The sequence below is a fragment of the Danio rerio genome, chromosome 1, assembly GCF_052040795.2.
Source record: "Danio rerio strain M-AB ecotype USA chromosome 1, GRCz13ab, whole genome shotgun sequence".
Taxonomy (NCBI): domain Eukaryota; kingdom Metazoa; phylum Chordata; class Actinopteri; order Cypriniformes; family Danionidae; genus Danio; species Danio rerio.
The window spans coordinates 22,170,560-22,197,605 of record NC_141021.1 but is presented as its reverse complement, the minus strand read 5'-3'; the positions used below and the strand labels follow the sequence as shown (position 1 = coordinate 22,197,605).

Here is a 27,046-nt window from a genome sequence, read left to right as displayed (position 1 = left end):
TACCAGCAGTGGGGCAGCGCGGAGTGGGTGTGCTGATCCGGGAAGCTCGCGGGTCCCACGGAAAAGCTGGAGGTGAGATATTTGCTCTCACTCCAAACCCGAGCTCCGGAGGGGAGGCTTGAGGGGTGGGAGAAAGGAGACCGTCCTCCCAGCGCTCGTGAGCCACTGGCGAAACGCACCGAATCTGCAAGCTAGAAAGCATAGCGTCCCAGACTGGCAGATTTCGGGCTGTCACATCTGGGGAAGTGAAAAGTGCCCTTTCATAATGTTTTCATGGCAGTAAAAGGTGCCGTTGGAAATGGGGCCCCGCCCTCCAGCGGGGAAAGAGCAAGTTCCCTCTTCTCCAGATGGCCTGTCCCAGGGGCGCTTCGCGGTCCGTTGCCGGACTTAGCGGCGTTCTGGGCAGGGGGGCTGCCTGCTTCCGAGGTGCCCGACGCGCTCACTTCGCCGGAGGCGTGTGCGGGGGCGGAGCAGCCCTCGTAGGCGGGCGCCTTCGGCGAGGAGCAGGTATGAATGGCACGGCGGGCGGAGCGGGCTACGGACCGCCGATAAGACATCACCCACCAACTGCTCTCTCACCGCCTTGAATTCCTGGGTGAATTCACAGACAGTGTCGCCGAACCTGGCTGGGGATATGGGGAAGTCAAGAAAGCGGACTTTGTCGACTTTGCGCATATCAGCCAGGGGTGGCGCTCCTGGACCACTAATGTGGACATCGTCCTCCCCAACGCACACGCAGCGGACTCAGTAGTCCGAAGAGCTAAGTCGGCGGCGGTGCGAAGCTCGTAAGCCTGGGTTGGACCCACCCTCGTGCAGCTCGGCCAGCGCCTGCGCTTGGTAGCGCTGGTAGGTGGCTATCGCATGCAAGGCGGAAGCAGCCTGGCCCGCAGCTATGTAAGCTCTAGCTCCGAGGGAGGTAGATAACTTACAGGCTTTGGATGGGAGACGAGGCGGACCCCGCCAAGAAGAGGCGCCGCGCGGATTTACCGCCATCGCGCACTCAACCTGAGGAATCGCCACATACCCCCTGGCTGTTTCACCGTCAAGAGTGGTTAGGGTGGAGGAACACGCAGCACGAGCAGAAAAAAGTGCTTTACAAGACCGCGTGAGCCTACTGTGCACCTCCGGGAAGAAGGGAACGCCCCTCTAGTCGGTCCGGCCGCGGAGCTGGGGGATAAACCATCTCCAACCCACGGCCGAAGCAGCCCGGGAAAGCACGGCTAACATGTCTGTTTCAGGATCCGTAGTGACAGCGCTCACCAGCCCGAAGGGGGCGAGCGGGTCTGGATCATCATCGGACAATGAAAGCCCACCCTCCGATGCCGCGGTGGACATCTGGTCTCCGGTGTCATCGGGCGTAAGGGCTACCATCTGTTAGACGGATCGCTTCCCCCGCCCGAAGCTTGGATAGAGCGCTTAGAGGAGCGGGAGGTCCGCGGGCCCGTGGGCGACGGATTATCTCTCGCTGAAACCCTCAGATCTGCCCGAGTGCCCGCTGCAGAGCAGGGGACAACTGGGGTGGTTCACCCTTTTGCAAAGGCTAACCGCGATCTTGCGCAACAGTCATGGCATCGCAATGACGACATGAACTGTCCGCGAGCAGCGCATTAACATGCTGGACCCCCAGACATGCAACGCAGTGCCCGCGTCCATCATCCGAGGACAGGAAACCACCGCATCCAGAAACGCACAGTCGGAGCGCCGTCCTGATAAGGACGTGCTGCACGACTGTGTTGCTCTTTCTGTGAAGTTTGCAACTTTATACGCACCGCTCTGGAGGACCGGACCCAAAGAACGCCAGGCAAGGGAAAAACCCAGCTCGACCGTCTGCCACTGCATGTACACACTCTGGACCGGGAGAATGCTCTCGTTCGCTCAGAATCGCTGGTCACAGCAGGAGGAACCCTCATCGACTCGATCAGAAAGTCTCTGAAGCGAAAAGGATAGCGTCTGCTGGCGCCAGGTGAGCTTATATACTCAGTTGATTGCTTATGCCGCTCACCTGCACAGGCTTACGCTGCCAATTCATTCTTAATTGGCCCGTTCAATACTCTTTCAGACGAGTAGCTTCTGAACCGAACCTCCCAATGCGTGGATTTTACAATCAAATCCACTTATAGTGCTGAAGTTCCCCCCGAAGGGGAACCATCATCATCATTAACGTCTACACCTTCCCTAAACCTAAACCCAACCATCATAGTTGTTAATGTCTACACCTACCCCAACCCTTAATCTAACCATCACATTTATTAACGTCTACACCTTCCCCCACCCTTAACCCAACTATAATGGTTATTAACATCTACACCTTCCCCAACCCTTAACCCAACCATCATAGTTATTAACGTCTACATCGTCCCCTAGCCTAAACCCAACTATCATAGTTATTAACGTCTACACCAGGGGTCATCAAACTTGTTCCTGGAGGGCTGGTGTCCTGCAGATTTTAGTTTCAACCCTAATCAAGGTCTTACTAGGTATGCTTGAAACATCCAGTCAGGTGTGTTAAGGCAAGTTGGAGCTAAACCTTGCAGGAACACTGGCCCTCTAGGACTGAGATTGGTGACCCTTGGTGTATATCATCCCCAATCCTAAACCCAACCATCATCATTATTAAAGTCTACACCTATCCCAACCCTAAATCCAACCATCATCGTTATTAATGTCTACATTTTCCCCAACCATCATTATTATTAATGTCTACACCAGGGCTCACCAACCCTGTTCCTGGAGAGCTACCTTCCTGCACATTTCAGTTGTAACCCTGACCAAACACACCTGTTTGTAATTATAAAGTGCTGCTTTAGGTACAATTAATTGGTTCAGGTGTGTTTGATCAGTGTTGGGACTTAATTCTGCAGGAAGGTAGCTCTCTAGGAACAGGGTTGGTGACCCCTGGTCAACACCTTGCCCAACCCTAAATCCAACCATCATCATTATTACTTTCCCCAACTTATTATTTGCAACCACAGGGGGCGACACTGAGTTGACCAACTGTCATGACAAAATGGATGAAGAAGTCAGCCAGTTGCTAAATGAATGAATATAATAATATATCAAATGAATCGGTTGTAGATAAATTTGGAGGAAACTCATGAAAACATTTGGTGTAAATGTTCTCTGTTATATTTCTGCCATCTCACCAACAACATTTCATTGTGACATCTTGCATGGTTCATTGGGATCTTGACAACTCCCAAGTTACACCTCTCTAACTTACTACAATTTACGCCTTTTCATGTTACATCCCCGTCTTGCAGTCTGCAGAAAGATACACTTGAACTGGCCCAGCTGGCACTCGAACCAACGATCTTCTTGCTGTGAGGTGACAGTGTTAACCACTAAGCCACTATGTTACCTGTAACTCAAATAGCCACTATTTTAACACTATTGAGGTGTCAAAACAAACATCTCTAACCACATAATGTCAAACTAGAAGCAGATGAGCTACAGCAGCAGAAGAACCCAATAGGTGCCAGTTACTGAAAGAACTAGCTACCAGGCTACAGTTCAGACAGGCCAAACTTGGAGAGCAAGAGTTTTATTGCGTGCTTGATTTGGGGATTTGCATCATGATGTACAGCAGAATGCCTGAGGAATGTTTCGAGCACATTGACAAGTCAAAGCTATGAACAATTAAGGCAGAAGAAATGGATCTAATCTGCTTCTATCAAGATACCTATTGAATGCCTGGTGAGTGTTTTTTACTGTATGATTGAAAAGTTTACACCCTGTTGTACCATCTTCACTGTCCCTTTAAACATGTCTCATGTACGTTTTTTTTTATTGAATTGCCACATGGAAACCACCCCCCCCCCCCCAATGCCATTGGCAATTTGATTTGACATCTAATTTAATGAAGATTAGCTAAAAATATTTGAAATAATAAAATACACATCCCGACACAATTCAACTTAAACAAGTGTCTGTTATTGTCCAGCAGCACTTACTTTTTCAGTTCAGATTCTGATTTAGAATTTGTTTTTGAACTGGGTGCAAGGTATCATACTGAACAGGGAAATTAATCTACTCACTATTTAATACATGTATTGATATATTGCACATTTAAAATTGTTCCAAGAAACAGGGACCATGTTGTTGAAGTCACGTGACTTTGGTGTAATTAAGTAATTTTAGGTTTGTCACAATTTTATTTTTAAGCTTCAAAAATTTTAATTTTATTTGAAAAATCTCAATATCTGGCTCATGATATGAACTAACAGTTTGGCTTGCAAGAAAAAAAAAATTATTTCCATTTTCCATCCAATTCTAAAGGTGTAAATAATAAGAAGAATAAATCTGAATAAATAAATACAGTTTTGTTTGTGTTTGTGAAAGAGCATTAAACCTTCAATATAGTTCACTCAAAAGTGCCCTCATGGTTTCTTTTCCTTACCTGTTTGAATTGCTTTCTTCTGTTATGCTTAAGAGGGGCAGCACAGAGGCACAGTGGGTAGTATGATCGCTTCACAGCAAGAAGGTCGCTGGTTCAAGCCCCGGCTGTGTCAGTTAGAGTTTCTGTGTGGAGTTAGCATGTTCTCCCCGCTTTGGTGTGGGTTTCCTTTGGGTGCTCCGGTTTCCCTCACAGTCCAAACACGTGCGATATAGGTGAATTGAATAAGCTAAATTGGCCATAGTAGATGTGTGTGAATGTAAAAGGATGTTTCCCAGTGCTGGATTATGGCTGGAAGGGTAAAAACATAAAACATATGCTGGATAAGTTGGTGGTTCATTCCACTGTGGCGACCCCTGATTAAAAGGGACTATGCCGAAAAGAAAATGAATGAATGAATTTTATGCTTAAGAAGATACTTTAAAGAAAACTGAAAACCTGTAAGCTTCCATAGTAGGACAAACAAATACTACATCAAAGATTACAAGAAATATAATCTGTGTTTAACAGTAGAGGGAAAGTCAAACAGGTTTGGATTGGAACCAGGAGGATGTGTAAATATTGAGTATATTTTCATTTTTGGTAAGCTATCCCTTTAAGTATTGAGAAACTAAAGTGGATCCTTATGGCGAAAGAAGGTGTCACTCACTCATCACAGACGACGTAGTTAAGGTCCCCCGTCCGCTACGCCACTGGCTACATTACAAAATAAAAGACGAGGCCTCTGTCAAAATGTCCGCTCATATCAACAAACAACCACCAGATGGAAGCATTCGCTTTAATAAGATTAACACGTGGCTAAAATGTACTTTATGAGACTGATAAGACAGATGGATTTTTCTAAACAAACGTCTTTGTGCCTTAAAAAAATCAGGTGAGTGTGGAATTTTAATTTACTATCACAAAAGGTAAATGATCAATAATCATAAGTAAGTGAATTAGGCTTTCTTGCTTGTGTATTTTCATAGCTATGCTATTTTTTTCAACTGTATTGATTGTTTGGGTTTGTTGTCGCAGGTTTGAGTATTATTTTCTCTTTCACTGTCGTTCTTGTAGATTGCTCAGAGACAACATTGTAAATTTAAGGTTTCTCTCTACATGTCTCTTTTGATAGTTTGATTAGAGCCAAAAGACTATTTTAGTCTCACGGTGTGTGTTTGTTCTATAGTCACAGTTGACAATACTAAGATAGTTTAATTATTGGTTAGCATGGTTAATCCAAAAGTATGAAATAAATATATTAATTAATATGTTATTTTATTTATAAACTAATTATTAATAAATACATTATGAATTATATAATAAATATATAATTGTTTACAATATAGATGCAGACCTGAATAGCAACTGAAATGTAATCTTTCTGAATTGTTTCTTATTAGAAATTTACATTTGATATCGCTTTAACAGTGTGGTGTTTTTCACATTCAGTGCTGGGGTATCTCTAAATAATGCCACATATCTTTGTTCTAAAGCTGAATGAAATTGAAATATATGAAATTGGCAGTATGAAACAATTTCTTATCTTCACATTAGTCTTTTTTCCTTATTTTTCTTTTCTATCCCATCTCTCTATTTGTGTCGGTCTGTGTCTGGTTGTTTCATTAGTTTGTATTGATGAATGGATCAGGAGATTTAAGTGGATGAGTTGCATTGATCTGTGCAACACACACACACACACACGCAAGTCACCTCTATAAGCAACACAGTTTGAGAGGAAAGCAAGCTCTCTGCTTTCTCTATCTCTGCTCCTCCTTCACCACCCCACCCGCTCTGAACACCTTCCTCTTTTTAATCATGATGATGATTACACTCTTTTTGTCTGCCAGTAAAAGCCTTTTATCACCGTCCTCTCAGATAACTGGAAAGCCCCATTATTCCCTCGCAATCGTACGCAGTAATTCCAGGAAACACACACACTGACTCTCTGCACTCACCTTTTGTCGGAGGTTTAGCTCTTATGTTATTTTACTGCATGTCTAATTCTGTTTACTCTCTCAATTAATAGATCAGTCTGTCTGACTTGAAACAGAAATGGAAAACCTGTCAGTTTGTGTTTGTGATCATCACTAAATAATCAAAAAAATTAAATTCTGGGCCGCTCTGTCATACATGAGAGTGTTTGAGATTATTACAGATAATGATACAGGAGGCAAATGTGTTGGTGGTTCCAACATGGATTGGAGGTGTCTACAACACAGTATTATTTACATGAATTAGAACCACAGGAAAAGAAATTACCGGAGGGCTTGCATTTGTTAAAAATACACTACCTGACAAAAGTCTTGTCGTCGATCCCAGTTGTAAGATTAGCTAATAGATTAGCTATCTAAGCTAATATTAACATCTTATGATGTTGTGTGCCTGCTTGGCAATACCTAGATGCACTACAGAATGTTACGTTTACACCAGGGGTGTCCAAACATGGTCCTGGAGGGCCAGTGTCCTGCAAAGTTAAGTTGCAACCCCACCAGACACACCTGGGCTAGCTAATCAAGCTCAATCATACTTTGGGTAATATTTACAACAGATACTTTTACTCTACTTGCACTACATTTTTAGGCAAGTAATGGTACTTTTACCCAAGTATGATTTTTCAGTACTCTTTCCACCACTGCTAAATACTGTTTGACTGTTTTATTTTTTTATGCATGATTCACACCCTTACCAAATCAACACTTTGTTTTGTTTTCACAAAAAGAAGTCAACTGGTGAAACTGAATTCATATCGCAACAAAACAAAATATTACAATGTCGGATTTTTGCAGTATTGTGCAGTCCTAATTGAAAATATCAATAGCAACATGAAATTTTGGTTTTGAGGTTTACCGTGGTTTGGAAAAGTCAAGGTTTTAAAACCGGCAAAATTTTCTGTAATACCGTTCCTAAAGAATATGAAACGTTTTTTTAACGTGTTGTAAAGTAATCTGTGTTTTTGTATCCAATAGCTATAAAAATAAAGAATATACAAAATGTTTCCTAAAATAAAATACAGTATATTGTGTTTAATTGGGAAAAAAAAGTCGTTGTTTTTTACCCAGACATTGAAAAACATTTATTTTACAGCAATAATTACAATACCGTGAAACTGTTTTATTTGTATCCAAGGTTATCATATTGTCAAAAACTTATACCGGGCCATGCCTAGTATGAAATTGAATAGATGTCTATGAGCATTTCTAAAGAGTGCTAAATAAATTGAAACCAGAAGTTGGGTTATTAATTTTTTGTCAATAAAATTAATAAACAGTAGCTTGATAAAAAGATCTAAATTTAATGAATCAATGAAAAAGAAAAACTGTTTACAAACTTATTGCTTTAACTAATGTTCCTGGAAATACCACACACACACACACACACACACACACACACACACACACACACACACACATATATTTATAGGGGCTAACAATTTTGTCTAAAATGGATGTTTATCGATTCTTACCAAAAGTTCTGTCATAATCAGTGTGAAGCAAAAATTCTATTTTTTATTGTTAACAGAGCATACAGGCTGAAAAACAATATAATGAAATATATCAATTCAAGTACCCCCACCCCCTGTTCCCTGCGGTCAATTTTTTAAATAATAATTTTTAGTTATTTTTTTTCCACCTTTATTATGTAAGTACAGTAGACATTTCAGACAGAAAAGCATTGGGAGCAGAAGGATCAGCAAAGGACCTCAAGCTGGGAATCGAACTCGGGTTGCCGTGAGCACGCCGTTGCTATATGTCAGCACACAGTACCACTATGCCATTGGCACCGACACCCTGCGGCTTCTTTAAACTGGAGTATCCACTGAATAGAAGTTAACAGAAAAACAAAGTACATTATCAAGTATCAATCACACAAAATAAGCCAATCATTCTGGATCCTGATCATTGTTTTGAGTAATAAACTTCTCATAAATAATGGAGATTTTGTCAGCAGCTGAAGTCCAGATTTTTAGTGTTCTCATTTATGTGTTTAAAATGTTTATAGATAATTCAGTGTGAAAACTGAAACTACACTAGTGTGCGAACTTAATAAAAAATTATATAATTTCATAATAATAACATTTAAAAGGCCTTCTTAATTGTCTGTGACAGACCGATTATGTTTAACGATTAATACTGCTTCCTTTCCTTCAAATGTTCACATTAGGGCTGCACAATACATAATTTCAGCATCGATATTGCAATGATTGTATCTGCTATAGTCACATTGCAAGATATGCAGTCGAATCGACATTCTAGTTGATCAGGGGCCACAGTTGAAAATACTCATGAAATTGTATAGCTACTGGAACGTTTGTCATTTGCAATTGTTTTAGGGCTTGTGACTGGATGAACATTTCAAGCCAGATAAATCATTCAGGCACAAGAAATTATATTGGTTGTAACTATAAAAAAATATTAATTGCAGTTGTGTTATACTGCACATTTGATTATTTAATTCGTGGGAATATTGCAAAAAAATGTAATATTGCTTGCATTTTTTCTTTACTGTATTTATCAATACTTGTGTTTGATTTATTATGTTCTATGCAGATGTACTCCACTATAAAATCATCACAATCAGTCTAAAATTATGATTTTTATTCCCCAAATAGAGCTATTCCAGTCATCTGAAAATGTACTCCGTATCACAATTTGTATTGCAGTGAAAAAAAAGGTATCACAATGTTATTTTTTTCCAATATCATGCAGCCCTAGTTCACATGGTATTTGTGGTAAGGTCAGGTAGTATCAGTGAGGCACGCGTGTCTCTTTACAGACTCAGAATTGAACAGTGTCATTTGCTTTAAGTGTGCCATCAAGTAGCTGCGAACTGTAACTCTCCTCGCTCTTCTATTTGCTCTGGTTGCTAAGCGATGCTGGAAATAGTTTATTACCCAGTGCAATTCCACCTCCATCACTTTTCTACTGGGAGCTGCAGACACGAACACACACACACACACACACACACACACAAATAGATCAATATGACCCCTAAGGATGGTTCTGCAAGGGACAGTATTTTGCATTTACAGTAAAAACTGGGCTGAAAAGTTCTTTTTAAAAGCATTTTGATAACTGCATACCGCAATAGTAAATGAAACTGTGAATCGATGAGCAACGGGGAAGAGTTGTGTTGGCCATGTGACCACTTCATTTTTAATGGGCTTCTTAAACGCTGATATGGGCAGAAAAAATCCGCTAGCTTGCTGCACACAAGATAAGGGAGGTGGAACAGTCATTGATCGAAGCTAATGATTTTCACATTAAATCGGAGGAAAGGACAGAGACAAAGAGTCAGAGAGTGCGGGGAGGGGGGGGAAATGTTCCTTCCTCTTCTAATCCTGCTGTGGAAATGACAGATGAAGATAAACTGTCCAGCAGCAACAGTGCTCAGTCACAACTCTGGCTTATACTGGGTAACACAACATGTTACTTTAGTATTTGATGTAAATTGAGTGCTTTTGAGATGCATAAACAATCGGCCATATTAGAGGCAGAGAACGTAAACAATAGCACTGAACTGTCTATTTTGCTTATTACTGCTGCTGAAATAGATCAATAAGTGTCATGTTTTGGGATGCGCTAATCAATCTGAATTGTAGTAATAAAACATTTGGAGTTCTACAGACTGCTAAGCGTTATTAAAAATCAAGAAAAAGGAAAGAACTTTGGCAACAATTATGTTTGTTAAATATTAGACTAATATCTTGATTAATACTGCTCATGCATCTCTTTTACCACCTATTATTTAATGCAGTTTGTCAGAATATTGGCCCCTTTCTGCTAAAGTTCCCCGTATACTTCAAATGAAATTAAAGAATTAACAGTGGCGCTGTAGTGCTGTGGGTATCGCTTACGCCTTACAGCAAGATGGTTGCTGGTTCGAGTACAGAAAGGGGTGAATGCATGAATAAGATGGCACGGTGAATCTCAGTGGTTGGCACAGTTGCCTCACAGCAAGAAGGTTGCTAGTTTGAGTCCGGGCTGGGCCAGTTGACATTTCTGTGAGGAGTTTTAATTTTCTTCTTGTGTTCGGGTGGGTTTCCTCCAGTTTCCCCCTTCAGTCCAAAGACATGCGCTATAGGTGAATTGATTAAACTAAATTGGCTTTAGTGTATGAATATGTGTGAATGTAAGAGTGTATGGTTGTTTCCCAGTGGTGTAAAGTAACAAATTACAAATACTCAAATTACAGTAATTGAGTAGTTTTTCTCAAGAATTATAATCTACTAAGTAGTTTTTAAATTGTGTATTTTTACTTTCCCTTGAGTACATTTTTTATTGCAGTATCAGTACTTTAACTGCACTACTTTCCTTTATCCTTCACTACTAGTTTTTTATGTCTGTGGGAATCAAAAAATTCAGTCTTGTGATTCCTGTCTAAACAAGCCGCACATATTGTATCATAATGAAGTACCTCAAGACATGGCCGATTTATAATTGCAGCAAAGTGTTTGGAAGCACTAAAAGTGTCCAAGATGTCCAAAATCTTTACACGCACTAACTCAGAGACTGTTTAGATACATGTCACTGATGAGAAGACAACAGATGTTTACTGTATCATGACCATAAAGGCCTTAAACATCCAGCAGGCACAAGGCGTCAACATGATGTCCGATTTTTCAGTACTCTTTCCACTAATAATGTTTCCCAGTACTGGGTTGCTAATTGCTTAAAAACATATGCTGGAATTCCGCTGTGGTGACCCCTGATATATAAGGGACTAAGCAGAAAGAAAATGAATAAATGAATAATTAATTAAAATAGTAAAATGTTTTTTTTTATATATTTTTTTATAAATTGTCTAATATGAATTAACTTATATGGATCAAATAAATGCAGGCATGTTGAGCTGGAGAGGCTTCTTTTTTAAAAAGCAGAATCTAACATTTTAAAATGTTTTACAGTTTGAGTTTATAGCTTTAAACCTTTTATTTAAAAAAAATACCTCATACATATGCATGCACGTTAGTTGATAAAGTATTTTCACTTTTACCAGTTTTTCTTTTGTTTTGCAATGTGATTGCAGTTCAAGGGCATGATCTGTGATTTACTTCAAATACATTCTAATAGCTGAAAATGCCCTTCAGCACAATAACCAAGCCAAGTGTTCAAAGGAACATCCTGAAAAGATGAGAGACAGGATTACGTTGAGACACAGATCTGTGGAAGGCTAAAAAACTATTTCTGCTGCTTTGAAGGTTTACAGAAGCCTGTAGTCTCCATAATCCTGAATGGATGAAGTGTGGAACAGCCAGACCTTTTCTTAGATCTTACCTTTTAGTAAAACTGGAGGAGAAAAGACATTAAAATTGTGACCAAGAAGCTGATGGTAACACTGGCTGAGAGCTATGAAGACTGGAGAAACTTACAAAAGGATAAACATCACCACAGCACTCCAGCGATCTGAATGTTATGCTAGATAGTCAATTCTTCTCAGTAAAGACACACAAAAACATGCTTGAAATGGAAATAAAGTGCATAAAGTACTTTTGAGCTGATGATTCATGGTGCAAAATGAATTTTGAACAGTGTTGCTGAGCAATACTGGCTAAATTCCTATTGAAAACAAGCAACAGAGTTGGATCTGGATCCGGTTGCACTTTGATGGCATCATTTCCCAAAGTTGCTCAGCAACATTGCTTTAAAAGTTGCTCAGTGTATCATCAGCAATAGACTGTAAGAAACAAGATTCTCTGGCCTGAAGAACCTCAGAAGAATTATTAACTAAATGATACTATCCCAATGCCCGGAAAGCATGTTTCGGCATATAAAAGACGTTAAATAAATGTCCAATGAGAGACAAAAATTGTCAATAGGCTGTACTAATCGATAAGAATGGGAGAAAGCATTTGAAATACTATAGATTGCTGAAAGTTAACAAATCATCAGAAGGCCAAAAAAAAAAAAAAAAAAATCCAGCTGTGGCAAAATCATTTGAAAAAATCAATTCTGTATCGCATTCTGCAAAATGCATCATTATTCTCTTCTGAAACACAGACGTCTAAAGCAAAGCTTTATTTGGGCTATCAGAGAAAATTTAATAGATGTCTAACAATCGAGTAACGTGGAGTCTGTCTAATCTTTTTGATAGTCTATTTTTTTCTTTTTATTTAAGACTATTTTAGAAGTTATTCGATATTCACGGACAGCCCAAATTTAGCCTTGTTTTAGGCAAGATGTCTATGTTTGGACATATTAAAGTCGATGCCTTTTAAACACAACATTGCTTAGTGATTGTGAATCAAGGTGGTGAAGCTCTCATGCTGTGTAGATACTTTCCTTACACTGGAGAAGTGAATACAGAATAAAAGAAAAGTCAGTGCTGCAAAATACAGAGATATGCTGCATGTTTAGAACCTGTGACTAGGCAGAAAGTTCATCTTTCATCAGGACAATTACCTCTAAACAAAAAGCAAAGATAAAACCATCCAGGAGTGACTAATAATCCCTGATTGGCCAGACATCTGGAAAACCCTAAAAATGGACATCCATTGACAGGGCCTGTATAGTTCGGCAGCATGATAAATATTGTCTAATGTATAAAAAAGATAATCAAACACGCAGACTCTCAAAAACCCTTTTGTACAAGGAACTACTTTCTTCTGCCACTTATTCACATCTGCAGCTGAGGTCAGAGCAGCAGAAGCTGTTGCCAGTTCTTGTCTAGATCTTGTATTTAAATGATTCTCTACCGTAATGTCTAAAGTGATGACAAAACAGGTAATTAATTGGGATTTCACAATAATCGCGGAAAAGCTAGAGCAATGCAAACACTAGCAGTTTCTGTGGTATAAATACAGAAGTACAACATATAAAAAAAGAGAGATCCACTTAGAATGTTACTTATTTAATGTATAATTAATTGTTCAGCTGTAGTTTAAAATTTACTACAGGTATATGTATATATATTTATATATATGTATATATATATATACACACACACACACACACACACACACACACACACACACACACACGCACACACACACACACACACACACACACACACACACACACACACACACACACACACACACACACACACACACACACACAATCTCAACTGTATTTCATTTTGTTAAATGCATTTTTTCAGCTGGCACTAAACTAATTTATTGAATTGAAATCCTGAGTCCAATTAAATTCATTTTGTCCAGTGATATTTTTTTGAGTGCACAGAAAGACTTGAGGCTGCAATGGTTGTCCAAGGTACTTCAAAATCCTTATTAAATGTTATGAATGCTCATGCAATGCCATTGTTTTAGTTTTTTCTAAAATACATTTGCAAAGTTGTCAAGTTTTCAGCTTTACTGTGATGAGATGTACTATAGACTGAAACTGTGGAAAACATCATTTAAAACAGTTTAACAATATTCAGCTAATTTCGGCTTAGTTGACTTGAGCACCAAAAAAATCTCCTTCCTTTTTCACTTTCAGCTGCTCATTTGTGAGCCGCTCTACCCGACTGGTTCATTTAATAGCATTTGGTCTGCACTCAGAACACCAAAAACACACTTTATTACCCTGGAAACAAGGCTTCTCTCTTTCTTGCTGGATTCCTGGGATTTTGCATATAATAGATGTCATTACGATATTTCAAATTTCTACAGTAAAAGTACTTGCAGATCATTTCTGATTCAAGTTTTGCACAGATGATTAAGAGGCGTTGAGGAGGGGCGAGAAATATTTTAAGAATTGTATAATATTAGAGAACTGATTAATTGGCAAATTTTAGTTTCTCTTGTTTTGTAACCATTTAAATGTCTTTTTTTTTTTTAGATGAACAAGCCTTTTAAAAAAAGACTAAAAATGCTTCAGTACAATACATACTGTAAGAAACTGAATGACGAAATTGAAAACAAGAAACTGAAAAAAAAAAAAGTTATTTTGCAATGTTCTCAAATGTGGGAGTAAAATGAATAATTACTAAACATTTTACAGTGGAAAACCCTTTCTGTGTCCAGCATCACATGGCAACACTGCAAAAAATGATTTTCTTGTCTTGTTTCTAGTCCAAATATTCAAAAATTCTTCATTTAAGTAGCATTTTCTAGACAAGTAAAAAGATCATCTTGTTTTAAGAAATAATATGTAAAAATGAAGCGAGTTTTTCCTTAAAACATGCAAAACAATCTACCAATGGGTTGAGCAAAATGATCTTCTCTTTCCTTCTAGCATATTTTGCTTACCATATTGACAGATTATTTTGCTTGTTTCAAGAAAAACTAATATTTCTTAAATGAGACTGTTTACTTCTTTAGAAAATTCTTCTTGATTTAAAAATTGTTAAATATTTGGAACTAAAAAAAGGCAAAGAATCTAAGGAAGTAAAACATTTTTTGCTGTGTATATTTTCCTCGAACCACTTTCATCTTATTCTTGTTATTATTAGTGTTTTGTTGCATTGTTTTTGTAATTAGTACTGCCCAATGAATGTTTATTGCATTATTTTAATGTCATGTCCCCATGATGAGATTTTGTTTGTTTCACAACCTGTCCACCATCTATATTTGATAATTAGAAAAATCGCTGATGCACCATGTGAGTTCTGCATCATTTACATGATGAATCAGCATTTTTACTAAGTAATAACTATACATTATCAGTTATGATCAGAATATTATCAGTATAAAATATTGTGATAGTTTAACTGCTATTAACATTATAGTATATGAGTAGAGAAGAACATGAGTACAACAAGTTCAAATATGTAAACCAAATATGCATTATGTTGAGCTGTAAACGCTTAAACTTGCACTTTTTTTAACAATTCTGCCAACCATGGGTTCCATAAGAAAAGCAAACAGCATGCAAGTTTTGAGAAAACATAAAGGTGTATTTTTTTTTCAAAAAATATTTTTCTATATCTTTAACTACACCTATATCTAGTCTAGTCTTAAAGATGCTCTGCAGTGGCTTGATGCAGTGTTATTGTTGTCTAAATTTAGGTTGCTCCTCATCTAACAGAAGCGCAATGAAAAATTCATTCAGATCACGGCCTTCAGTGTTTCCAGGGAAATTAAAATAGGTTTTCATTCAGCTTGAATAAACTTTCATAAAGCTTGAATAAACTTTGCTTTTCATTTTTAAAGAGGCTGTGGGTCAGTGCTGTATATACAGTACGCTGATGTGCATCTGAATCTTGTTGTTTTATTTCAAGCTTCTTCAGGCTGATTTCTTTCTATTTTGTCAGATTATGTAAGAGCATTTCAATCTGAATCCTCCGTCTCTGTGAGATTATGAGGAAAACTGATCTGATAATCTTGACATGATAAAACTGATGATCACCATCAACCGTGATAATAGTTTGTGTATTGTTTTTAAGAACTGCTTGCAAATCGTATTACTATTCATAGAAATTCAATCTTCTGGTGTTTGTACTGTATACTACTTTATTTTTTTTTTTAAAAGCTCTCCTCCCTTGCATTTAAATCTATGTTTGCATCCTGTGTGTGTGTGTGGGACTTCAATCCAAAGCCTGCACTTGTGTGATTTTTCTATGACAGGAAGAGGAAAAGCTGTTGAATGAAAACACTTTCTGTTTATCCAGTTGGTTCCTTTGCAGAGCTGTGGACCAACAAATACACACACTCTCTCGCACACACACACACACACACACACACACACACACACACACACACACACACACACACACACACACACACACACACACACCAAACAAAACTCGCACACACACACACACCAAACAAAACTCGCACATATCCAAAAATGATCCAGCATAGCAGTTTAAAAATTAAATTGCAATTAAATTAAAAATGCAAATGCTTGTTTTATTTTGCTTTAAGCTTTAATTTAATTTCGCATCCAATTACAGTTTCAGATACATTTTTTAAATTTACATGACAGTGAGTGGATAAATACTGCATAACTTTTGCTTCCCATACTTAAAACGTATAGCAAAGCTAAAACAATTATCCTAGCTAATATAAATTCTGAATTAATAATAAATAATAAATACAAATAAATTATCAAAAGTATAAATAGTAAAAAACACAGACGAAAAATACCAATTAAACAAATGCCTCGATTTAAAGTGCACCTGTTTTACCCCTTTTACAAGATGTAAGATGCACATTTGGTGTCTCCAGAATGTGTTTGTAAAATTTCAGCTTATAATACCCAGCAGATTATTTAATATAGCCTCCAGAATTGGCCCATTTTAATGTCTGAATACAGTGTAGCTGTTTTTGTAGCCTGTGGCTTTAAATGCAAATGAGCTGCTTCTCCCCACCCACCGTTCCCACGTGTGTGTCTGCTTTTCCTGCGATACCTCAGATAAACAGCAGTCAGTGATAGAGACTGACACGGATGGAGTTGAAATAAGGTCACTAGTCAAAAATACCAAGTAAGTTTATTTGATGTATTGTGCCGTTTGCAATACACACACATATTAGCGTTTAATGACACTATGTGGCTGTGGTAATTATAGCGGTTAAGAATTACATAGCGATTTGACTCTATTACAAACATGCTCTGCTTTAAAAACATTTAAAGAGCCCCTATTATAGGTTTTTGAACCTATAATGACCCTTCATGCAGTGTGTAACACAGCTCTAAGTGAAGTGAAATATCCAGCTAAGGCTTAAATCTGAAAGTGTACCGTGTTTAAAACTACTGATTCATCTATAAAGGAGTTGACCCAGAGTGGTTTAAATAAGTCATGCAGGTAACTAGTCTTTAGCTGTGTCGGTTCGACGTCGATACGGAACTCAAACCCTGCCCATTTGTTGAGCATGCAGACCTGGGAAAATTGAAACCCCCGGCCCTGCCCACAAACACTGTAGCAGATCCCGGTTGAATCATGTCGTGAAGACGCTGTACTCTGAAGTCTGAGGGAAAGTTTGTGTTATTTTCCTTACCCAAAGATGAGGCTTTGCAGAGTCTGAGGATGAAGTTTCTTTTAGCAAAAATATCTCAGCATTATAGCCCCAGCCTTGTGCGTTGTTCCTTTCATTTTTCTGACGAGTGCTTCAGCAATCTACACGCTTACAGTGGGGCATTCACTGGCCATTTGTTAAAGGAAAAATCTGAAAAGACTGTCCATGTATGGGACTTTGTCAAAGCTTGACAGGAACTTTACAGTACACAGTTTATGGACCTGTTTCATCCTTCATTTCACATGTGTAAGTAAATTAAGTAAATTAAAATGGTTGTCTTCTTGTTTTCTCTAGCTTGCAACTTATGTTTTTAAATGTGTTTTGTTTCTTGTACTTGCCCCTTTGCTTACAGATTTAAATGCGTTTGTAAGCTCGCGATTCACTGCCATTTGTCGTTGCTATGGCCACCGTCAGCTCTTCCTACACACTTGCAGTTGTGAGTTTCAAAATAGTTCAGCTTTTGCCACTGTGTGGATTAATAACGAATGTGTCACTGCTTATACTTATGGTTTAGAATGTTGTTGGAGACCCCCAAAACCTAAATATGACCCTTTTTAATGCATAATAGGGGCTCTTTAAATTTATAAAAATCACAGAGTTGTAACAAATATTTTAATAATTTTCGTTGCAAAAAAATCTGGACATGTGTATACATGTTATCATAGAAAGATGGCGCCTGTCAATTAATTTGGAGGGTGTGGAAAACCACACTTCTATGTTACAATGTGGTGGGCCTCAAAATCACTAAGATTTGGGTCCTATTTTAACATTAAGAAATTTAAAAAAAGAGACTTGTTGGGTTTATACCACTCCAGTATGACAGTGGACACACTATACCTATAAACAATTCTGTCCTAACAGCTTAATCTTTTTTTGTTTTATTAACACCTGTAGTTACTTTAAAAGTTAAAGCACGGATCCAATATGACATGAACTAAGACAATATAAGATGAACCAAGAATCTTTTTCAATAAGAAGGTCTGTATTTATCCATCTCAGCACAAGAAGACTATATTTTTGCTTTCCGACACCTGTCTGTTCACGCTTTGTATGTGTGTACATAAACAAATACTAAAAATAGTCAAATTGCTAATGTCATTTCTTTTGTGCAACTGGGGCATGATTGGTTTAGTCAGATAAAACTTTGGGGACAATGTAAAATATGTTACATCCCAAATATTTGATGAACATTTAATTTCAGCAAGAGATTAAATTATCCAACAGAACTACTGTGTAAACTTGATCCAGATGCAAACACGTACACTGTTGACAGACACATGATTGTGTTTTAATGATTAAACAAGTGTTCAGCTCCACAGATGCCCCAGTTAACGTGGTGTGCGTGTGTGTATACAGATGAGAAATTGTGGCATATAAAATATTAAAATCGCATTTATACATTATGCAGCACTAACCGGACCAGACACATCCGATTTCTCTCTCTCTCACACACACACACACACACACACACACACACACACACACACAGGTTAGTTTTTTTTGATTAGTAGGGACATACCTTTCTCTTTTTTACTTTGTACAAACTGTATTTTATATTGATTTGCCATATCCCTAAACCCAACCCTCACAGGAAACAGTGTATAGTTCTAAGTTCTAAATGCTTCACATTTTCGCGGTTGTAGCTCCTATCATCTGAAGGCAGAAGGCATTAACTAAGTGATTGACAGCTGAAATTAATCAATTATTCGCGTTCAGTTCTAGAGCAGTGAGCCAATAAGAAGAGCACAAAGGCGGGGCAAGCATTGCGGGCTTTTTTACTTCAGCAAGTTCACATAATAACTGTATTAATCTGTTGCTGTGTGCTGCGTTTGGCGTTTTCAGGTGCAAAGATGAATTCTGCATAAATGTCTCCTAAATCCGCGCACGCGGTGAGGATTTTGCAGTAAAAACAATGAAAATGTATGCACTACAGTGAACTCCAACCGAACTCTCGTCTCCTCCACCAGCTGTGGGAAAAGGCACTAGAACAACACGCATCAGTGTGCCTACTCATACCAGAGTCCCGCAGAAAAAGAGATTGACAAGTGGTCATTTGTTTGTAACTTAATTTACTGAGTTAAGAATTTATTTCCATATCAGCTTCTCTGGCTATTTCATGGCAAAACCAAATTTACTAACATATTAGAAATATATCGCTTTTCTATAATAAAAAAATAGAAAAAAGGACATTAAACAGCATATAACAAATATAAGATAAGAATCTAGAAGGTTTACTCAACATTACCCATCAGATAATTTATTATAGCCTCCAGAAACTGCCCATTTTGGTTTCTGAATACAGTGCAGCTGTTTTTGTAGGATGTACCTTTAAATGCAAATGGGATGCTTGTCCCTGTTCCCACGTGCATGTCTGTTTTCTTGCTTTACATCAGATAAAAAGCAGTCAGTGATAGAGACAGACAGGGATGAAGCTAAAATACAGCTTAAAAATACCAAGTAAGATTATTTCATGAATTTGTGGTCCAATTTATTCAAGCCTTTCTGAAACGATGAGTCACGCAAAAATGCTGTTTGCAATACACACAAACACATATTAGCGTTTACTGACACCATGCGGCTGTGGTGACTATGGTTTAGAATTACATAGTGATTTTACTGTTTTAATTATATTAAACAGGCTCTGTTTTAAAAAATTTTAAACTTATAAAAAAATCACAGTGAGTAACATAACATAAATATACAATTTTTCTATAATAAAATTATAACAATAAAAAAAGACATTCAACAGCAATAAATAATACAATAAAAATCTAAAAGTTTTTTAAGTTTACTTTTGATAATTTTTTTTTACCATTTTTGAAGGATTCACACATTAATAAAATATTTCCTTTAAAGATGCTAAATGTAAGTTTTTGACTCTTCTAAAACACCATAATGTGTGCAGATATTAACGAAACAGGTGAACATTTTGTTTATCTGAAAACAATACTAAAGTCAAAGATGTTTAGGTTTTTTTAACCTGTCCAATGACAATTATATTTATTCCTCGGGTTGCCTTTTTAGAAAACCGCATATTTCATTCATTCAGAAAGGCTCTCAAAGTATGCATCCGTGGCGAAATGCGACCCCTGGTGGACAGTGGCATATTCCAAAATGAGACGCAGATTCAGAGTTCCACATGAGGTTATTAATTAGTATATAATATAAATATTATGAGCGTAAACATTAGGTGAGCAGGTTACATTATAACCATGTTTCCCAACAAGATGCTACGTGAGGAGATTTTCAGTGATATCAATTTGGCTGTTTGCACCAGACGCAACGGGACAGAAATTTAAATACAGCCATTCAGAAGCACAGAATATGCACTCACCCACATAACGGTAAGGTTTAAACTCTAATTAACACATATTAAACCTATTTAACGTTGTTAAATGTACACGCTGAATCACTCATAGTTCTAAAGTTACATTTGAAACAGTTTATTTTATTTTTAAGATCTGAGGTGAGCTATCTGCTGCTGCTTTCAGTAGTATGGCAATATATGTCATGTAAAATGGCTTTTAAACTCAGATTATAAGCATTTAACACTGAATAAAGCACATGAGGTGTACCTGAGGTGATCATTGTCAGTTTTCTGTTGTTCACCTGTGAGAAATAGGAGCTGTTTCTAATATATCAATTGTTGGTTTGGACAAAAACGTCTTTAAATTTGGAAAATATATCACTTGCCATTGCTTTTATTTAGAAAACAATTTAAATCAGCCTTTAGGCTCGATCGTCAGACTTGCTCCTTGGTCCTACATCTGGCAACCTGCACTTGCATTTGTTTTAATCCAGGATTGCAATACCTAGTTCAACCTCTAGGTGTCAAACTTACATACTGCACCTTTAAAAGTGTCTCAAGATAAGAATTGCTGTCTGATAACATTGAAAATAGGGCATTCCAAAAGTATATGTTTAACAGTTTGATTTCTTTTGCAATATTGACATTTTGCCATAATGCATGTATTACCAGGACACACACACACATACATACAAAGAAACAGAGAACAAGAAAACTGTTTTGGTCTGTGTAACTTTATTTGAGCAAATAATATAGATACTGTAAAAAACAAACAAACCAACAAAAGAAAAGTGTTATCTCTATGACAACATCTGGACAACACTGATAAAGGTGGTTCCTCAACCTCCATAAATGATTATCATAAACTTGTTCGACCATTTCTTTTATTGTCTTTTTTTTTCAGAAAACACCACAATATCCATAGAAGAAAACGTATATTTTCATATGCACATCATGAAAACAAATCTGACAAAAATGCAAAAGCTCTGAGAGGGAACGAGGAGAAGAAGTGACAGCAGCAGCATCTATCATATGATTTGTCGTCTACAGTAACATATGCAAACTAACTAATCAAGTCCACTTTCTCCTATAGACCAAAACAACAGAGAACATGATGCAAAAAAAATCTCTCTCTGTCTCTTTTTTTTCCTTGTATATTCTTATGGCAGTCGAATTCTACATTCTAACACTAAAAATCTCTATCCTTCTTATCCCACTAGACCTGTTTTCTCCTCCGTGCTGTGTCAAAGGCACCTCATGCCCAAGGACTGCCAATGTGTCTACAAGATAAGTGTGTATGTTTGTGTGTCTGTAAATAGCATGACTCTGTCCTCTTATAACATTGACTGCAGTCACATCTACTGTAATTAATTGTGTGTCTGACATGTGGTCACTCCCGGTCACATCTTAGCCATTTCAAACAAGATTTTCCTTTAGAATGTTCACGTTTACATTTAAAATACTGAACATCTTTTGATGAATTCTCAAAATGTGTAAGTATTCGTTCTGCTGATGGACAAAAATATATATATGATAAATCAATAGGTTATACTATTACGATGAATCAAAACATTGACGTTAATCCCTCACGGCATGACTGTAAAGTCTCATAGAGTCACGGTTGCTCATGGAGTTATTCCTTCATTTGTGTTTAGGCATGTCATTTGTGTGTGCATGTTTATAAGTGCAAACATTTAAATGAATCTCTTATCAAAATCCACTTATGAATTCCTGAACTTCTAGGTTTGTCGATACACTTATTCACTTTGGATGAATGTAATAGATGGAATACAAATTAAATGTGGTTATCGAGGCTTGGTATTAATTTTGTACAAATGTTCTACAGCACAGGGGCGATGAACACTTTAGTAATGTTAGTACTGCACTCTGCTGAGGTCACCTAGAAACGTGCTTTAAGACCAAATGAAAGTCTGTTTTATTTTTTGATTTATTTGGTTCCTTCTTTTCAAATGTTTTCAAACAATAATAATAAAAAAACAACGGAAAGCGGATTATGACAGGTAGCTGTACTCATCATCAGCTTGGTCATATTCATCATCGTCGTCTCCCATTTCCTCTTCATCATTTACAACATCGCCGTCCTCGTCATCCGGGAGAAGAGAGTCACCGCTGCCAAAATCTCCAGAAGACTCCACCACTAAAAGAATGACAACAACAAAAGCTTATTCATTTCATTTATATTCATTATTATCAGCAGTAGTGATAGTAGCTGTATTTCTTTCAGAAAGGTTATTCCATTCAGGAGAGATGCATTTGAAGTTTATGTGAATCAGTATTTACAATATCTATTTTGCTAGCTCACATTGTCATTCCATAGGCGACAAGGGTGTAGGTTTGCACTTGACATTATTGGGGGCAGGTGAATCAAACATAGTGTGTGTGTGTGTGTGTGTGTGTGTGTGTGTGTGTGTGTGTGTGTGTGTGTGTGTGTGTGTGTGTGTGTATATATATATATATATATATATATATATATATATATATATATATATATATATATATATATGTATATATATATATATAGAGAGAGAAATACTTGTAGAGCTGCGCATCGAAGGATTCTTTAGTATTTGGACTCTCAGCAGTGAATATTAAACCACACTGAACTGAACTAACCTAAACTAAACTGAACTGAACTGAACTGAACTGAACTTAAACTCAAAAAAATTGAACTGACAGTTTCAATTCACTATAATCTTCTATGTGAAGCTGATTTGACACAATCTACATTGTAAAAGCACTGTATTTAATTGAGTTGAATTAAATAGAAAAATAAAATCAAAAATAAAACCAAGAAAACCATTAAATGAAACTCATTAAAACAACTGAATTTATTTTTACAATTGTATCAAAATGAAAACTAATTTAAAAATGCAAAACTATAACAGCCGTGGAACAATCCTAGACTCATGGGTTTCCTGATTGGACTTTTAGACGGACTAAATATGTATGAATGAAAGGGACTCTTCTTAATTCTAATGCACGATTCACCGGCTGAAATGACAATGTTTATTTATTTTATTTTTTTATTTACTGCTTTTTTTTGTGATTCTAAAAAGCATGTTAATATGAGGAACTTTGTTGCATTACAGTTCATTCCACTGTGGCTTGACCCCTGATAAATCAGGGACTAAGCTGAATGAATGAATGAATGAACGAATGAACGAATGAATGAACGAACGAATGAACGAATGAACGAATGAATGAATGAATGAATGAATGAATTAATTAATTAATTAATTAATTGCAGTGTTTTTTTTTTCAATTTAGGTACAGGCTTTAAATAAGCCCTTTGGTTTCTGCCTCTCACTGTCCAGTATACAGTATATCTTGGCACTTTTCTATATATTTTGTTCTTTTTTATTATTGTGTAAATAAAATAAATAGATTATAGGCACATGATTGTCTGTCGGTTGCTAAGCATCCAGCTTTAAGTTTGTAACCCAGTGTTGTTTCACACTGCACACAGTTGGCACCGAAATGCAACATGGTAAAATAAGACCTTTGCTTTTAAGCAGGCTTTTCCCGAGTTGAAAGTGTTGCTAATTACGCTTATAAATTATGCTTGAAACTGGGTTAAAAGTGGTGTTTAGAATAACGATAACCCCGGGTTAAAGGTATAGTTCACCCAAAAATGAACCTGTTCTCATTATTTACTCACCCTCAAGTCGTTCCAAATTTGTATGATAAAAAAGATGTTTTGAAGAAATCTGAAAACCTGTAACCATTGACTTCCATAGTAGGAAGAACAAATAGAATGTAAGTTAATGATTAAAGGTTACCAGATTTCTTCAAAATATCTATAAGTAATCCTCACTTTTGGGTAAACTATCCCCTTAAATGCATCTTTAAAGCAAGTTTCAGGTTTTGAAAGCCCTTGATTAAAATCTTTTGCATTTCATAGTGTAACTATTGAACACAACCAATCATCTGCAGTTTTCACAAATATTGCCATAGCCTGATGGTCAGAACACTTGTATGCATTATAAATTCCAGATTAACTGAGATCTATTCGTGTCAGCTGACTTTTTTTAATGGAGTGCGACAGCTGTGATTTCAAAGCCTGACTAATTTGCCACTGGTTAATTATAGGGCCCCTGAAGTGCCTTGAAACATGCAGCATTATTCAGAGTGTTGAAGTAATTTCAGCACAATAGCCAATGCCATTTTGTATATATTACAGCTCAGCCAGAGTCTCTGCTTGGTAAAGCTATTTGACAGTTTATGATGGCCACAGACTTATTGCAATGCTGGCTCTAATCGTTTCTCATTCTAATCTTCCTTTCCTTTCCTTTCCTTTCCTTTCCTTTCCTTTCCTTTCCTTTCCTTTAAATCTGAAATGAATATGACACTATATTAGTTCAATAATACAGCCAAACCAAGGACTGGGAAAGCGGGTGACACGATGGCTCAGTTAGCAATGTCGCCTCACAGCAAGAAGGTTGCTGGTTCGAGTCCTGGCTGGGTCAGTTGGCATTTCAGTGTGGAGTTTGCATGTTCTCCTCGTATTTGCATATGTTTCCTCAGGGTGCTCGGGTTTCCCTCACAGTCCAAAGACATGCGGTACAAGTGAGTTGAATAAACCAAATTGGCCGCAGTGTATACGTGTGTGTATGAGTGTTTTGCAGTACTGGGTTGCAGTTGGAAAGGGCATCTGCTCTTTAAAACATCTGCTGGATAAGTTGGTGATTCATTACTCTGTGGCAAATGGGTCGAATTTAAATTTATTTGATACTTTGAATTCACCAAGCAACCCCGAGCCCTACCTTGGGGACCACTGACCTATGGCGTACAGCCTGCGAATTACAGCAGTACTGATATACAGACATATTCCACTGACACTCATTTATGATAGCTGATATAAAAACAAAAACATGAAAGATTATTATTTGCTTTCATCACTAAAATTATAAGGTAATTCTAACCTGATTCTGCTTCCTCACACGAATGCTTTTGCTCTCTTAAAATGTTTTTTTATTTCTGACAAAATTATTGTTTTACTCCTTACAGCTATATTTTAACGATCTAAGCGCAAAGTCAAAAGCGCATAGCGCAAAATCGTTAAGGGTATGTCTGAATCCACTTCTGCTATCATAAGGACTGAAAAATAAGGTCTGCGCCCTGGCGTATGGTCTTACTGGTTTGTGCTTATTTTCTTAATGAGTTATGGGTGTGTGCTTTAAATCAATCAGAGTCTCTCAAGAGACAGTTGCATCGCGCCATGGCCATTTGCTATTTACATGGCGGATTTTGTAATTGGAAAAACTGAACATCTCACTAGCAGGAAATGGTTAAATGAACCATCTGCAGCGCAAGGATAAAGAATGAGCATTCTCCATTCGGACTCTTTACTTTCTCTTTAGTTTACGTTTACTCCTTACTTCTTTACTTTCGTGGATAAGGAAACGATGGAAACTCACTGTACTGAAGACATCCATTAGTCTACATTTTAAATTTTGTTTGTTAAGCGCAAAGATTTGTTTCAAAACTATTTCTAAATTAAGCTATGATATCCAGCAAACAAATAAATGGAACAATAATAACGAAGTATGGTCGAAAAAACAGTTATATCCACACACACGTCCTATTCTTATGCCTCATATGATCATGCATACGTCTCCAAAACCTGACAGATGAACAAATCTAAACTTGTTTTTATTAAAACAAATATAAATATGCTTATAATAAATAAATCTGCTAATAATAATAACATTATACAAATGCAAATTGTAGAATTATGTAGAAAATAATACTTTTTGTAACATTTTAAACCTTATTTTTTTCCATATGTAAACATATTTGTGTATTGCTGTACATCCTGTGTGTTTTAAGAGATAAGTATGTGTTTTGGACCTGCATAGGCGTATAACTAACGCACTCTGTGCTTTTACTTGGTCGATAGTGTGGTCAATTTTAGTTCCTCAAAACAGCAACACACCAACAATGCGCATTAACACACCTCCTTTCTAGACCGGAACACCCATGAGTCCATAAAGTTGCGCTAATAGATTTTCTATTCAAACAACATGGCGGAAAACGTGAAAATTAGGGTAGCACTGGTCTGAAAATAGCAAGAAATCATGGCCAGCATGTCTTGCGCCTTATTGCACGGGTGAATGATAAGGCCCATAATGTCAGCTGGCACATGTTAAAACAACATGTTCACAAGCGAAATAATCAGTTATTACATCAGCCCAGAAATATTACTATATACTCAGAAGATGGATGAAGCTTTCTCTCTTACCACATTCAGCAGGTCCATGAGTATGAGACCCTGCAAGCTCATTTCCATAGCGGTCTACACACCAGCACTGACCACTGCTGCCGTGACACTGCTGAGGCCGATAGAAACCATCCTCATCACAGGAGGGGACGTACGGACCTACACAACCAGAACACACACATTAGCATCAGTCCTAATGTCAAGAAACATCACATCACACACAGT

General features: G+C 37.4%; 2 protein-coding genes across 5 annotated transcripts in view; one reads left to right on the top strand and one right to left on the bottom strand.

The window, feature by feature from the left end:
- Positions 1-5,131: 5,131 nt before the first annotated feature.
- Positions 5,132-27,046, top strand: part of ugt8 (UDP glycosyltransferase 8) — a 170,511-nt gene continuing 148,596 nt past the window's right edge. Inside the window, exon 1 of the mRNA XM_087235656.1 lies at positions 5,132-5,267. The gene's annotated coding sequence lies outside the window, so the exon portion shown is untranslated. The remainder of the gene's footprint in view (positions 5,268-27,046) is intronic.
- Positions 21,297-27,046, bottom strand: part of spock3 (SPARC (osteonectin), cwcv and kazal like domains proteoglycan 3) — a 69,638-nt gene continuing 63,888 nt past the window's right edge. For 2 of the 4 annotated variants that reach the window (XM_087236046.1, XM_087236047.1), the window contains 2 exons: positions 26,843-26,980; positions 21,297-22,738 (listed from right to left, as the gene is read on the bottom strand). In XM_087236046.1, the coding sequence (XP_087092172.1) occupies positions 22,593-22,738; positions 26,843-26,980 (284 nt within the window). In that variant the 3' untranslated portion in view covers positions 21,297-22,592. 4 annotated transcript variants of the gene reach the window in all.